The sequence below is a fragment of the Gigantopelta aegis genome, chromosome 3 (genome assembly GCF_016097555.1).
Source record: "Gigantopelta aegis isolate Gae_Host chromosome 3, Gae_host_genome, whole genome shotgun sequence".
NCBI lineage: Eukaryota > Metazoa > Mollusca > Gastropoda > Neomphalida > Peltospiridae > Gigantopelta > Gigantopelta aegis.
Genome location: NC_054701.1, coordinates 64,582,973 through 64,599,428, shown reverse-complemented (window position 1 = coordinate 64,599,428; position 16,456 = coordinate 64,582,973). Strand labels below are relative to the sequence as shown.

The window sequence follows — 16,456 nt, the reverse complement described above, 5'->3', positions numbered from 1 at the left end:
AAGATTTATTAAAAGAAATACATATATATCTGTTAGCTGTTGTGTGTCTATGTGCATGTCCATTCTCTCTCTCTCTCTCTCTCTCTCTCTCTCTCTCTCTCTCTCTCTCTCTCTCTCTCTCTCTCTCTCTCTCTCTCTCTCTCTCTCTCTCTTTTGATCAAATAGTTGTATTTTAAACTGCTAAAGTGTTAAAAGTTTAACATTTATTTCCACTGCATTGTCCTGTCCTACGCTCGCCTGATGCGCGATCGACCCGCGTTAGCGGGCCCATTGGGCTATTTCTCGTTCCAGCCGGTGCTCCACAGCTGGTGTAACAAAGGCCGTAGTATGTATTATCTTGTCTGTGGGATGGTGCATATAAAAGATCCCTTGCTGCTAATCGAAAAAGAGTTGCCCATGAAGTGGCGACAGCGGCTTTCCCCTCTCAATATCTGTGTGGTCCTTAACCTTATCTTTGACGCGATATAACCGTATTTAAAATGTTGTGAGTGCGTCATTAAATAAAACAGTTCCAACTTTCTTCTTCCATTGTCCTATCCAGGCTAGTCAAACACAATAATGATGAGGAGTGGTTCGGTGCACCATACCACATAAAGAGATTAAACTGCTTATCAGTTTTTGTGCAATTGCATGTAAACCTGGCAATGTTTATTAATAAAAGACAACTAACAGATAACTATTATGCATGTGAGCCAACATCTGGCAGACAGTGGGCTATTCGAATCGTACAGTCACATCTTGAATGCAGTCAAAAACTAAAATAATACGTAAGTAAGAAGATATTTCTATTATCCATAATTAACTTGGTAATAAGACAAGAATGTTTTCAATAATTTCTTACTTAAAACAGATAGATTTGTAGCTAACATACAGTAGCAGATCCGGGGGAGTCGAGGGGTCCGGACCTCTCCCCTTTTTGAAAACCATAACCTTTAAGGGGAAACGTGATTATATTAACTGTTCTGTGTAAAAGGAGAGATCAGTTATCACATTTGGACACCCCCACCCTTTCAGAAATCCTGCATCCGCGCCTGATATAGTTTTTGGGAGGGGTTCTGCCCCCTCCCCCCGCTTCAACTCTGAAGCTGAACAGGCGTTTGTGCAGGAATTTAACAGGGCGGGGCGCGTGTCTATTCTGTGGTGAACGTAGTTTACAGGCAAGGGTCGAATCATGCTCCAGCGGAAAATATATTGAAAAAGAAAGGAGAAGAAAATCTGCTTTGACCCCCACCTCCTCCCCTCCCTTTCACTCGCGTCTGATGAAGTGTTTATAACTTCTCCTCCATTCACCCAATCATTAGCATCTTCCGACGATTGCAGTGGCGGATCCAGAAAATCCATTTGGGGGGGGGGGGGGATGACATGGGGAGGAATGCCAATGGAACTTTGGGGGAGGTTTGGAGGGGATCGTAAAAAATGAAAATTAATATATAATAAAATTATAACTGTCGCAAAATATAGGGAGGGCCCGGGCCCCTGCCCCTCCCATAAATTCGCCTCTGGATTGTGTCACCGTGTGTGTGTGTGTGTGTGTGTGTGCGTGTGTGCGCGCGCGCCTGTGTGAATACCCGCACACAAATGTTCAAATTTAAAATATATTCCATTAAAAAAAAGAAATATTTTATTTAACGACGCACTCAACACATTTTATTTACGGTTATATGGCGTCAGACATATGGTTAAGGACCACACATAGTTTGAGAGGAAACCCGCTGTCGCCACTACATGGGCTACTCTTTCTGATTAGCAGCAAGGGATCTTTTATTTGCGCTTCCCACAGGCAGGATAGCACAAACCATGGCCTTTGTTGAACCAGTTATGGATCACTGGTCGGTGCAAGTGGTTTACACCTACCCATTGAGCCTTGCGGAGCACTCACTCAGGGTTTAGAGTCAGTATCTGGATTAAAAAACCCATGCCTCGACGGGGATCCGAACCCAGTACCTACCAGCCTGTAGACCGATGGCCTAACCACGACGCCACTGAGGCCGGTATATTCCATTACGTAACTGCTGAACACAAAAGGGTCAATACATTTCATGACATTATTTAAACTATTTCAGCATCAGGCCAAAACTGTGGAATTATGAGGACGTCTGCGGTTCTTGCCGTGTTTCTGTGCATACCTGCAGTCACGTGGTCTCTCACGTGCGTGTCGTGTCAGAACGCCACATGCACCCCACCCCTGCCTGGGTGCGAACTCGGGCGGCGGGTATGTTCCTGCTGCGTGGAATGTCGTATGGAACTGGGAGACGCGTGCACATCATTTACTGCAGAGTAAGATATAGTTTTCATAATCTAATATTTGGGTTTATGTGCAATCATATACTGTATCTAGTTTAAACGCGAATTTGTCAAAACGTAATCTATAATATAATACGCAAGGCCGTTTTAAATTTAATCGTTCTGGCCTCTTTTTCTTTTAATCTGCACTGCCAACCGCCTTCTTTGTACTTACCCGTAAGGATCTTTTTGCACTCAGATCCAGACGACTACCGTATGCACGGTATGCTAAACGGTGCGTACACAGATGAAGGAAATAGTTTATTTAACGACGCACTCAACACATTTTATTTACAGTTATGTGGCGTCGGACATATTGTTAAGGACCACACAGATATTGAGAGAGGAAACCCGCTGTCGCCACTTCATGGGCTACTCTTTTCGATTAGCACCAACGGATCTTTTATGTGCACCATCCCACAGACAGGATAGTACATACCACAGCCTGAGTAGAAAGATGAATTCCATAAATTCAACGACGGACAGAGGTCGCAAATCAAAACGTTTCTAGGGAGGTTCGGGAGGGGTATGCTCACTCGTAAAATTCTGAAAACTAGATGCCCTGAAATGCAATTCTACAAGAAAGAAAAAAATCATCTCTGCCTTAAGATTTAGTAGCAATAATATTTTTGATTCAGAATTATTGGTGCTCCCCCCCCCCCCCCCCAAGATCTGCCTTGCATGGTAAATCGGGGAGTTGGGAAAATTACAACGCAACCGTCGAGTTGGCCAACTTCGTCGTGACAATTGATAGTCTGATCCTAGCATAACGGACACGAATGAACTATTCTCTATGTATTGCATGTAAAAGTTATTTTGTTGTATTTGAAGGTGCGAATCTGAACTGGTGTGTCTCACACAGGCGGGTGCGTTCATCGGCCGCCCCCCTTTCTCGATGAACTATCTTGTTGGACAGTGCATCAAGCCGCGGGATATACCTCATAATCGTCGAGCTGCTCCACAGAACTTACATCTGGTCTGAAGATGATACAAAAATAAAACTCCGGGAAATGTGTGCAGTATTGATTCTTTGCATGACCATAACCATATCATACTGGGTAGGTGGATGTTATTGTCACACGACAAAAGAGTGCTTCGTCCGAGAATAGCCATTAGTACATAATATAGCAAATTATGAAATAGTAATTTTTCTTATTAGCTATTCTATTTCCATCGCTGTAAGCCTCTGCTCTAGTCTGCCCCACGCATATATGGCAGCTGATGAACTCAATATATACGACAATACAGGGTGGTCAGGGCCGTACCCTCCGGGGGGCGGGGGCGGGGGCAGTCTCCACCCCCACCCCCCACGAGAATTTTTTTTACTCCAGAAAATAGCATACACACCTCAGGGTTTAATTTGTATAGTGTTTTATTTGTTTATAAAAAGTAGTCCCCCCCCAAGATTTTTATCAGGGTACGGCCCTGGTGGTACTAATTAACACCCATAAACTCCAACCAGGGCACGAACGCCCTTGGCCTACCCCAGTGTCGCCTTTGCTATACCAGTCATGGGGGCACTGGTTGGGACGGGACAAAACCAACCAGAAAATGGATCCAACGACAGGGTTCGATCCTACGGTCCAAGCACTTCAAGGCGAGCGCCCTTCTAACTGAGCTAGATCCGTCCCCAATTTAGACTTGGTAGAACAACAAATTACTGACAACACACATCTGTTTGATGGTTATATATTTACACATTAATCTTCTACATTTGTATTTTCATTTCCACAACCAATATAACATATACACCGTGACTTGACACTTACATACAATGATCAATAAATTAACACGTACACAAACATGACACGAATTACACAAACAATCCTACAATGAAAAATATTGATCTTATCTAGATACATTTCACATAAGAGGCAAAATAAGCATATACACAAAATGATACAAGACAAGGTCATATTCGAGAGTATCTGAAGTATATATACATCTATATACAAAATCGTGGTGACGACTAAACGCAAAATATACTATATAGCCAGTACGACGAGCGTCGGAAGATGCTAGCTTCCGACCATACTCCGCCAATTATATTATTACAACGATTTTGTTTGCCACTAAACATATGCTATGTATTATTACAATCAAAATAACACTACGTGTATTGTGATGTCCAACAGATAGTGCAAAAATCTTGACAAGACAATGGAATTAACCATTTTGTTGTATTTTGTGGGGTTTTGGTGGGGTGGGAGGGGCTTTTTGTTCATTTATTTATTATTATTATTATTTTTTTTTTTTTTACAGTAATCACAGATAAACCTATTTTAATTTTCCAGTAAGGTTCTCGAAAACTAATAATTATATTTACATATCACTCCACAATGTAACAAACACAAACTAATACTGGACAGTTAATTACTGTTACATAATACTTATACAAAATTCACACACAATGCATAGGTGCCGGAAAATGAAGGAGAGAGGAGCAACTATTGGCATCGGTGGTGTGGTTAAAGCCTTCGGACATATTCGGCTGGTAGGTACAGGGTTCGCAGCCCGGTACCGGCTCCCACCCAGAGCGAGTTTTAAGGACTCAATGGGTAGGTGTAAGATCACTACACCATCTTTTCTCTCACTAACCACTAACACCGTTCTGAACAGACGGCCCAGATAGCTGAGGTGCTTGGCCAGGACAGTGTGCTTTAACCGTAATTGGATATAAGCACGAAAATAAAATGAAATGAAAAAACCCCACCCCATGGTTTATTTGATTTTCACCTGAATGTGGGCAATGCATTATCTTCAGAATTCAAAATTGAGGAGCCACTGCCCCCCCCCCCCCCCCCCCCCCCCCCAACTGCTCCTCGCTTCCAGTGTTCATCAATTGTTTGTCTTTACTTTCTGCCAGTTACCACTAAACCCATTTTACTGCTTACAGTTCTACTGAACACGCGAACAAACTGCCCAGTCTGTCCACAAATGTGTAAACGAGCTGCACAATGTGTCTGATCAAAGCTACTTATTGCCAATTATTAGGAAGGATGGAAGGAAGGGCGTTTTATGTAACGACGCACTCAGCATATTTTAACTACAGCTATATGGCGTCGGACATATATGGTTCAGGACCACACAGATAAGAGTCCCCATCATGGACAGAACTTTCTGGCGAAGTCAGAGGTTGTGCCCACGACAGGCGTGCTTGAACCGTTCTCTGATGGAAGCATTCCAAAAATTACACACACCGATAAGAGTGGAAACCCACTGCATCCACGCAACGAGCTACTCTTTCCAATCAGCAGCACGGGATCTTTTTATATATGCATCATCCCATAGACATGGAAGTACAAACTACGGCCTTTGTTACAAACCAGTTGTGAAGCACTGGCTGGAATGAGAAATAGCCCAGTGTATTCACCGACGGGGATCGATCCTAGACCGACTGCGCATTAACTAGGCGACGTGAGCGCTTTACCATTAGGTATCAATATCTGCCAGCAGGTTCAGCACCACTTGTATAGGCGAACCAATCGTTTTTCAGAAATGCTATTTTTTGTGTCAGCATGATATAACAACGTACAATTTGAAACAAAGCTTAGGGGCCATTCAAATATTACGTAACGCTATTTTTGTCAAAATTAAACCCCCTCCCACCCCCTGTAATGATCCATAATGCTAGACCATACCCCCCTCCTCCCAAATATTACCTAACGCTTGAAGACACACCCCACGCCATTCACAAACAAATCTTGCGATGGGTGTAATATAATTTTAACGAACTGTTTCCCATTTAGGAAAGCACAGATACGCATTTTAACTCAATTTATAATCCTTATATATTGCTTATGCCTAGCTATAACTACCTACGTTAAATATTGTCGCCATGACAGAACGTTTATGGAAAACACAAAACAAAATAGGAGTTTAGTAATAAAAATTTAAAAAGTGCGTTATGTAAAGCTGTTAAATACACCCACCCACCCCATGTAACGCCACATAAACGTTTGGACATATACACACCCACGCCTCGAGCGTTACGTAATATTTAAATGGCCTCTTAGGGGAAACCTTGGGCGCCGAAGATCCCCGTACTAATGACACTTGTAACTAACATGTTACAGTTCACAAGGCTCCTCAGCTAAATACACAAAACATGGACATAAATTAAGATTAAACTTTCACATAGAAAAAAAATATGTATACTGGTATACTACTATTACTGGAGATTCAGTCTGAAAAAAAGAATATATATATTAATAATAATAATAATAAAACCACCACCAATAGAATAATGAGTATTTTTTGCTAAAGAAACTGTTAAAAACATATTTCATTAAACAAGTTATTGCAACATTTAATCTTTGATTAATAGCCGTTAATTAATACATCAGTGTGCTTAGTGGTGTCGGTAAACAAAACAAACTTTAAGCTTTTTTCTTAACAACATGAATCCAACCGCAAAACATGATATATAGGTACACAATGTACATGTATTATACATGGTATAGGTACACAATGTACATGTATTGATATTGGCATACAATATACATATATCATACACAATGTACATGTATTATACACAATGTACATGTATTGATATTGAAATACAATGTACATATATTATACATGATATAAGTACACAATTTACAGTTTAGGACTTAAGTACACAATTTACAATTTAGGACTTAAACGAAAATGCCAGAATATCAACAACATTACTACCAAATAACTATACATCTCCAAAGTGGTCAGACTAAGCCCACAGCCTAAGCCAAACGTGTGTGGAACGGAAAGAAGGAAATGCTTTATTAACGACGCACTCAACACATTTTATTTACGGTTATATGGCGTCAGACATATGGTTAAGGACCACACAGATATAAGAGTCGCGGTTGGAGACAAAGACCGGAGTGCGGAGGCGGACATCAAAATAAGTTGAAAGATGGGAGTTGCCAAATCGGGAAGAAATGAGAGAAAGGAAAGGGGCAGTGGAATAAAAAGAAAAAAAAAGAAAAGAAAAAAAAAAAGAAGAAAAAAATGCAGCAGCAGCAGCAATACAAGTTTGGAGACGAATCACTATTACTTTAGGACCGCAGCCCGTACACATATGCTGATGACAGATGGATACAAAGAAAGCTGTACAGATTTTTTTTTATCATTTGCATCATACTTACACATACATGTATTCTTATAATACAGCTTTGCATTAAATGAATAAGCTATTAGAAACGTCCACACTTACATGGAACAAAAGAACTAAAAATAAACATACACACGCAATGTTTTTTTTTTAAAGACTCCCAACCCTTAAACAATCCACATTTGGTGAAAAACAACCCTACAGAAATGTCCAGTCTTTGACTGTCACCAAAATGGATGGGTACCTTCCCCATAAATCGAGCATTTATTCTACTTTTGATACAACAGTACTTTTGTCTTGAATGCCATTAAACAAATCATACACGTTTAAAGTCAGTCTCACCGAGTCACAGTAATCTAAAGGTAGTGAAGCAGATCTATAAGATTCCATCAAAATATTACAGACTGGGCACCATATGTACAATTTTGACAAAAATCAGAAGTGATACTCAGAACAGCATCTAATCTAATCTATTTGAGCACAATTTACAATAAACTCGTAGAAGGATAAACTATATACAATATGGAAAAAGAAAAAAGAGAGAGAGTGAGAGAGAGAGAGAGAGAGAGAGAGAGAGAGAGAGAGAGAGAGAGAGAGAGAGAGAGAGAGAGAGAGAGAGAGAAACTGGGCACCCCCTCGCCCCATAAAAAACCCACCACCAAAATAAACAAAACAATCCCAGTAATAAAAAAACAAATACATAAAATAAAACGAACCACCACTAAATTACAGTGGTATTATAATCATGCCCTAGCACACCACTATTTCTGTGTAGTGGCTTTTAGTTTAAAAGATGCACCGGATCTACGGCCCTCATATGTTAAACAACAGGAGGCTCTGGTGTGGGCAAAGCAGCATGCTCTGGTTTGGGGGTGAGAAATACACGCACGCAGCCATACGAGTACATAGGATCGGGAATTTTACCAGCCGCGTTCCACTTGTTGGTGCTGGGATCGAAATACTCGATGATATCCGAATACAGGTTATCCTTGGCACCCCTCCGTCTTCCGCCAAAAGCGTACAGCTTTTCGTCGAGCACCGTGAGACTGACGAAGTCCCGAGGGTAACTCATATCGGGGAGAATTTCCCAGTTATCAGAGTTCGGGCTGTAGCGGAAGACCCCTTCTAAGCCGACGATGTAGATGTAGCCGTTCAAAATGGTGGCACTCAGACACATGTCGTTAACCGGGAGTCCCTTCTCTAGGGCCGTGCACTGATTAGTGGTGGAGTCGTAACACTGGACGGTGTTGGTAACCATCTCGTCGTTGTTCTTCCCTCCAAACAAGTAGATCTTCTTTCCAAACGTGACGAATCCCATGTTCTCCACACCGGTCACCAGGGAACCAGCATCTTCCCATTTGTTGCGCTTTTTCTCCCACACTTCGATCGAAGACAGGACGGCCTCCTCGTTGAATCCTCCGAGGACGTAGATCTTGTCATCGACGGCCGTCATGGCGTGGCGGCGGCGCGCGTGCAGCATGCTGGCCCCACGGAGCCACGTCTCGAATGTCAGGTCGTACTTCCAGAACTCGGCACTGCGCAGGCCGCCCGAGACGTAGATCTCATCCCCGATGGAACAAGCTGAGAACTCGTTTCTCTTTTTGAAAGGAAGCATCTTCAAGGAAGTAAACTCCTTGGTGTCAGCTCTGTAGCATTCGACATCATTGCTGAGGCCGTCCATCAGGCGACCTCCAAGGAGGATTGCACTCTCGAAGTATGGGAATGAAAACCGTGGCGTCATCTGGTAGGAAGGAAGCATCTGCCATCTCGATGGTACGTTGTGGTACATGATGGCATCCTCCAAAAGCTCTTTACCTTTGTCCTCTTCCGTGAGGTACTCGATCTTCACTACAACATCCATCAGGTAGCTGGAGTTGATGAGAGGAAACTTGACACACTCCAGGACCTTGAACTGGCAATTCCTCCTCCTCTCCGCGTCGGATTCCAGCCAGGTTATCGCCATCTGGAACACCTGGTCTTCGGAAGTGCAGTTCAGACGTCGATCCCTCAGCAGGTTCACCACACAGTCGACAGAAAGCTTGGTGAAGTCTTCATCGGTCATGATCGCATTAAAATGGGCACAGGCATATGACTTTGCAAAACTATACAAATGCTGGTGGTTATAGGTGTCTGCCAGTGTCATGGCTGCAAGGCAGTTGCCTTCGTGCATGTTTTGTTTGAAGAACTCAACGCACAGCTCGCCGAGTGGAAATATCTGGAAGAGCTGGGCCTGGATAAAGAGATCTTGAACCACTGCCTCTGAGATATTCACTTTGCCCGTGTATATAAAATGTAAGACGTTTTCAAACACTAATGCATCCACCTCTTTCAGGTCCACAGTATCTTTACGGCTTTCTTCCATTCCTGATGCAAACATTGATTTGAAGTACGGGGATCCAGATGACAGAATGACCTTGTGACACGGGAACGTTTTACCGCTGACAATGATCGTGATGTCAGAGTAATGACCTTCCAGTCTCAGTTTCTCCATATTGTCAATGAGGCTGCTTGAGTGGTCCTGACTGAAGAAACTGGACTCCATTTCTAAACAGTCGGTTGCCACCTCTGCTTTCTTTGACATCATATCTGAAAGAAAAATTCCAAGGATAATTCTTTTAATACAGATGGAACAAGCACTTTATTTAAAATGACAAGCATTCTGAGAGCACTGTTAAAGCAATACATGTCCTATATAAGACACAACACTTTTTCAAATCTTTTAAGTTCAAAGGCCATAACTCTATCAAAAATGGGTAAACTGCCATGAAAGTCAAACTTTAGCTATAACAGTATATGATAAAGCTATACACAAAATTTCTGCTCAATATCTCAAGGCATATGTGAAAAAAATATCCGGAAAACTATATGTGGGACAGACGGATGGACAGACAGATGGAGATGAAACCTATAGTCCCTTCCAGTTATATTGGCTGGGGACTAATAACCTTTATAAAGAGTGTGTACAAATGCAAAGGAAAAGAACAATTGTTTAATTAATGACACCTCAGCACATTTTAAACTATGGCTACTTGGAGGAAGGAAGGAGATGTTTTATTTAACAACGCACTCAACACATTTTATTTACGGTCATATGGTGTCAGACATATGGTTAAGGACCACACAGATATTGAGAGAGGAAACCCGCTGTCGACACTTCATGGGCTACTCTTTTCGATTAGCAGCAAGGGATCTTTTATATGCACCATCCCACTGATAGGATAGTACATACCACGGCCTTTGTTACACCAGTTGTATCACTGGCTTGAACGAGAAATAGGCCAATGGGTCCACCGATGGGGATCGATCCTAGGCCAACTGCGCACCAAGCAAACGCTTTACCACTGGGCTACGTCCCACCCCTTTGCATCTAACATATATCAGGATTGAATAGCAGCAGTTGCCCAACTGCCCATGGAAACCTTTATTAGCTAAGGACTATTATGAATTTTACAAACTTTAAGGTAATCTGTGGCACAATGAAATTTTTTAGAATTTTTTTATTTTATCACTGTGTTATGTTTAAATGGTACATGAACAGTATAGATACATGTATTATTAGATCACGGACATGTCAAATTTAAAGACTAGTTAAAGTTAATAAGGGATAGGAACAATCTATTTTAACAAGCCCTGCTGGCTACAATTGTTTTTGAGTGAAGGTTCAACCTGAAATATATGATTATTTCCACACTTGGGTGGCAAAATTGGAAACCCATTGCCAGTACACAGGTTACTCCTATCAATAAAGACCGGCCTCGGTGGCGTCGTGGTTAGGCCATCGGTCTACAGGCTGGTAGGTACTGGGTTCGGATCCCAGTCGAGGCATGGGATTTTTTAATCCAGATACCGACTCCAAACCCTGAGTGCTCCGAAAGGCTCAATGGGTAGGTGTAAAACACTTGCATCGACCAGTGATCCATAACTGGTTCAACAAAGGCCATGGTTTGTGCTATCCTGCCTGTGGGAAGCGCAAAAAAAAGATTCCTTGCTGCTAATCGGAAGAGTAGCTCATGAAGTGGCGACAGCGGGTTTCCTCCCAAAATCTGTGTGGTCTGTAACCATATGTCGGACACCATATAACCGTAAATAAAATGTGTTGAGTGCGTCGTTAAATAAAACATTTCTTTCCTATCAATAAAAGTTGAAGTAGAAATGGATTATTCACTGGTATATGCACCTTCCCATAGACAGGTCAGCACATACCATGACAGGAATCGAACTTAAAACTTTGTCTCCCATGACAATTTAAAACAAAATTGCTATGGTTGAAACGGCCCACTGACGGCAATTTAAAGCTTGCCCATGGTAATTAAAAAAAAGAGAGACTTTTGAAGCAAACAGATAACTGAAAGGTTATTTTGCTGTATGTAGACATCGGTGATGTCCCTGACCTACAGCAATTAAGTTTGAACTCTGCCATGATCAGCTACGAGTTACTTGTTGGGATGAAGTGACCAATGCTGTGACTAACTGCACCCCAGGTAAGTGCTCTACCAGTGCTACATGTAAAACTCATCCCTGGAATGTGCATGTAAATCACATAACAGACATGTATATCGATCAATTTATGGCTAACTTTTAGTCTAGCAATCAAAGTGACAGACCCTACTTTTTAAACACTATAGGCATATTTTTCAATATTAGAGCCGTTTATGATCACTGAAATCAAACTTTACTTATATTTTATTGTTTAGGTTATCCATTTCCGTACAACCAAAGTTTTTCTGGTCATCCTGGTATTTCTAATACTGTAGGTACCACAAAATGCATTTTTTATATTTTTAAAAATGCACGTGCATCTGAAAAGTAACAGTTATGGAGTCGAGTTTTAGTCTATTTCTAACATTATTTCACCGTTTCAACTTCACATACTCTAGTTTCACTCTCTTGTAACGTTATCCAAATGTGTTACAGGTTTGTAACTTAACCAAACTTGGTGTCCATTTTTATGGGCTGAAACTAGGGTCTGCACCTTTAATGGACCCTTTAGGTCATTGCCCATTCCAATCAATGCTCCATGACTGATATATTAAGGCTGTGGTATGTGATATTCTGTCCAAGGTAAACAGAGTAATAAACTCTGGATTGTATACTAGTATAAACAGATTTTATAGCTATACCATCACAGGTTTTATTTCCGTCTTGAAATTTATTTTATATTGAAATTAGTTTCCGGCATACTTCGTAATTCACCCAAATCATTTCGTTAACCCTCGGCATAATCCCAAATGTTTTCAAATCACTGGCATGATTTTGCAAGTAAGGTTTTGATTGGTCGAATGAAAGGTCAACTGGACATGAGCTCCAACGGGCTGCTGTTAGATCCACATGTAATAGTGGAGCTAATTTTAATTAGATTGATCTTGGTGATTCAGTGGGAGCGCAATTATTACCTAATGAATTATTACAATATATTTATAGCGCAACTAGCGATAACAGATTAGAAATCATGCACTCAATCAATGAAGTATCGTGCCGACTGCCACTGGGTCTGTCAGGGTTTCTGCCAGAGGGTAAAACGGGTATGGCACCATACCCAAATGTTTTTGTAGATTGTTTTTTAAAGTTAACCTTGATTTTCTTAATTCTAACCCTAAACGTAACCCATTTTCTTTCCGGGGGAGGCCCCCCATACCCCCTGTCTGCAAATGCAAATAAAACGAATATGTTATGGTCCTTTCTTATTTAAGTGGTCGAATACTGCAGGGATTCTAGAAAGAAACATTTAATCCACCAGCCATGGTGGGATCAGTGATTAAAACAAATTTACTACCCATGATTAAAGATTCACTAGCTTTACTTTAAGTTAATACAATTTTATTAAATAATAGCAGGGGACAATATTTCGAAATCTGAGGTAACCGGAAGTCGGTTCACGTGGTTTTTATCTAGGTAACCGATTGTTCGGTTACGTGAATTATATTTCCGTAACCTGTTGATTACCTGATCGGTTACCTCAAAGTTACGTTAAAATTATATTTTAAATACATAATTTTTAGCTCAACAAAGTTAAAACAAAGTACAAAAGAAAACGTTTTATAAAACAGTTTCTTTAATGATTGCAAATCGAAAGAAGTGACTTGTAGACGTTTCTTTTGTTTTCGTACAATCGTAGCATTGTAGATTTATTATTATTATTATTATTATTATTATTATTATTCAGCACTTGCCATCGGGATCGCAAAAAGTAATTTTTAGTTGCCCGAATCTAAAAACCAGTCCTCGGGCATCAGGCCACCGTATTCTAGAACCTCTGTGCAGCTTGCGGAAGTTAACACTATTGTAAAAGGACTAAATATCAGCCCAGTACTGAAACAAAATAGATACATTTGGAGGAAAAATGCCCATATGCATGATTAGACTAATAATTTTCTTTTATAAATAACAAATAAAGGCTACCATTTGTCACTGATATGTAAAATTTAATATACAGCAGATTAAAAAAACCCCACCAAAAACTCAAACAACAAATGTCCAGTTCCTCTGAACTATAAAACAGGCTACTCATTGGTGCATGATTAGATTAATAAAAATAAATCTTATAATAACATAAAAAGAAAGACCACAATTTGACACTGATATTTTGCAGTGGCGATGCAACTTTCACTTTATCGATGGTACTTCTATACTACAGTGACGTTCCAAATGTTTGTTATTTAAAGCTCATTATTCGATGTTAGTATTTTTCAGCTTTTGTGACATTTTTGCATTTTTGTTTACGTTAAAACCATTTTCAACCTTTGTAAAATTATAGGCAATCCAATAGTATGTCTACATATATTCTTTTAGTACGGAAGCGTATTAGTGCCACCAAACGCAATAGAATAGCTACAGATAATTTAGGTGCCTTAGCGGTCCGTGCACATTTCTTTAAAACTTTTGGCTCGACTCTATACTGAGCCTTTGGTCGCAAGTCACAACCCTTGCAATATACCGTTGTCTACTGGTTTGCCGCGCATCAAGTATCTAAAAATCAGTCTAAAACATTTGTCAGAATACTAGTAGTATGTCTGCATGAATACACGTCTTGTAATCGTGAAATCTGCAAGTTTTAATTTCTGAACGTCTAAAGATCACGACGTAACCGATTTGTGGTTCGCGTAAATTTAATTTTGCGTAACCGACACGCGAAATATTGTGCCCTGTAATAGTAATAATCAGATATGTCACTTAAAGAGGGAAATGCAGTTTAAAAACACAAACGTTGGGGGTTGGTGGGGTCAGGATATTGAATGCCAGACAACTCGGCCCAGACAACTTGGCCCACGTCAAGACAGCTCGGCCCAGAGTTCTGAGACAACTCGGCCCGGAGTCCAGAGACGACTCGGCACATGCACAATATTGTCTATTGTTGAAAAATATTGTTAACAAGTGTTGTTTTTTAAATTAAAGTATTCTCACATAAATAAAAGAGTGTGTTTTTTGTTAGTTTTGAATTAGTCTCACCTTAACATAAACGTCCCGAAACGAAGTGTCATGTCGGATTGATAAATTGCTGATCCATTTATCTTTGAAGATAGTTTCCGCTGTTCGAATAATTTGTTTTTGTTCTACAATCAGTGACCTAAACATTGGAGATGATCCCAGAAAAAACATGCAAAAGTTATTTATCGTTGTAACAACACTCGCGGACATAGCCTCCTGACTTCCTGCTTTTAATAAGTAATTCCAATTGGTGAGCATGATGCCATTTTCAAATAATGTATATAACCGTCCAAATTATTGTTCCTTTTGTTCCAAACACAAACAAAATACAGTCATAATTCAATTTATTGAAAGTTGTATTATAATGTTTTAAAAGGTAACACCACTATAGACTATGTGGACCACAACTGGAGAAAGGAATACAAATAAAAATAAGAAAATCATTTAAAAGGTGATATTTGCCGAATAGTGCTGAAAATAAATAAATCATATTGTCATTTGTATATTTTTTATATTGAATCCTAAGTGCGAAACGATAAACATATATACCAGCTGTCCTTGATGGCGACTAATCGTTAATTATTTTATGTAACTTCAATCGATGGCGACTAATCGTTTATTCTTTCATCTACCAAAGGGTGTTAACAGTTAACACATGAAGCTGGTGACGTGTCGACGTCTAGGTTTTTATCAGCCTGTGGGAAACTCTACGCCCCTATTGCCCACTGACTTTTATCACATCTTTCTATGTTCTTTTGGTGATTCTGTATTATAAAATATATGTAGGTGGTCGAATTAAAAATAAAAGAGAAAATGTACTTTCTTGTTCTGCTTCCCGGGTTTTTTAATACACCACTCTTGCATGTAGCACGTTGCGGCAGTCATTTTGATGTAACAGAAATTGGTCTGATTGATTGAGAAATACTAGGATAAACTGTTCAATTCTGCTACTTGAAAATCTGATTTCGACATATAGCCGCTTTCCGCAAGTATCAATGAACCCGTATCAATAACTCGGGGCCGAGTTGTCTGGGCCGAGTTGTCCATGGGTCCGAGTTGTCTGGTCCCCAAGATATTCATATTTACAAAGTAGACTTAACTGCAACATTTTTTTTTCACTTAACTACAAAAAAAAAAAATCACTAGCCGTCGGGTACGGCAATAGTTAATATTAACTAGCCCAACATTGAATATCACTAGCCATGGGAGTCAGGCTACCATAATCTAGAAGCCCTGTACTGGGGTCGTTGCCCTACCAAAAACATTATTTCTGGCAGAAACAGTGTCTCTAGTCTCTTACTGTTTCTGTAAAGCCACTGATCATAAGATATAAATATAAAATTGCCAAATAATTAAAAAATTAATGGAAAATATGAAATGTAGCTTATAGAGACAGAAAAATTCGGTGTAAAAACGATGGTGGAAATAGTCTGTCGTCGACCATTACATGGTTAATTTGCATAAATAAACACGCATGCATTTCATCGTTACACTAGCAAATAATGAAATATAAAGTCAATTGTCGCACTCACAACATAAACCCGTTAATCGTCGGTTGAAACACTCAGTGTATATGCTCTTGTCAGGATTTGATCGTATTAAGACATTTAAAAAAACGAAAAAACCGACGACAAACAAAATATCAAAATGACA

At 40.1% G+C, this 16,456-nt stretch overlaps 2 protein-coding genes across 2 annotated transcripts; one reads left to right on the top strand and one right to left on the bottom strand.

Annotated features, from left to right (window-relative positions):
- Positions 1-699: 699 nt before the first annotated feature.
- Positions 700-3,298, top strand: LOC121392319. Its single transcript, XM_041523570.1, has 3 exons — positions 700-767; positions 2,064-2,277; positions 3,115-3,298. The coding sequence occupies exons 1-3, from the start codon at positions 743-745 to the stop codon at positions 3,263-3,265; spliced, it is 390 nt and encodes a 129-aa protein (XP_041379504.1). The 5' UTR covers positions 700-742; the 3' UTR covers positions 3,266-3,298.
- A 658-nt stretch (positions 3,299-3,956) lies between these two features.
- LOC121368425 (kelch-like protein 24) lies at positions 3,957-16,456 on the bottom strand. The gene is made up of 2 exons (XM_041493155.1): positions 16,336-16,456; positions 3,957-9,964 (listed from the first exon to the last, which is right to left on the bottom strand). The coding sequence occupies exon 2, from the start codon at positions 9,960-9,962 to the stop codon at positions 8,199-8,201; it is 1,764 nt and encodes a 587-aa protein (XP_041349089.1). The 5' UTR covers positions 9,963-9,964; positions 16,336-16,456; the 3' UTR covers positions 3,957-8,198.

What these genes read in the sequence shown, in the direction of transcription:
- LOC121392319 (XM_041523570.1), top strand. Translation starts at nt 743, where the DNA reads ATGCAGTCAAAAACTAAAATAATAC. An exon ending in GTCAAAAACTAAAATAATAC is followed by an intron (nt 768 to 2,063) that starts GTAAGTAAGAAG and finishes AAACTATTTCAG; the next exon opens with CATCAGGCCAAAACTGTGGA. An exon ending in TGCACATCATTTACTGCAGA is followed by an intron (nt 2,278 to 3,114) that starts GTAAGATATAGT and finishes TTGTATTTGAAG; the next exon opens with GTGCGAATCTGAACTGGTGT.
- LOC121368425 (XM_041493155.1), bottom strand. Translation starts at nt 9,962, where the DNA reads ATGATGTCAAAGAAAGCAGAGGTGGCAACCGACTGTTTAGAAATGGAG.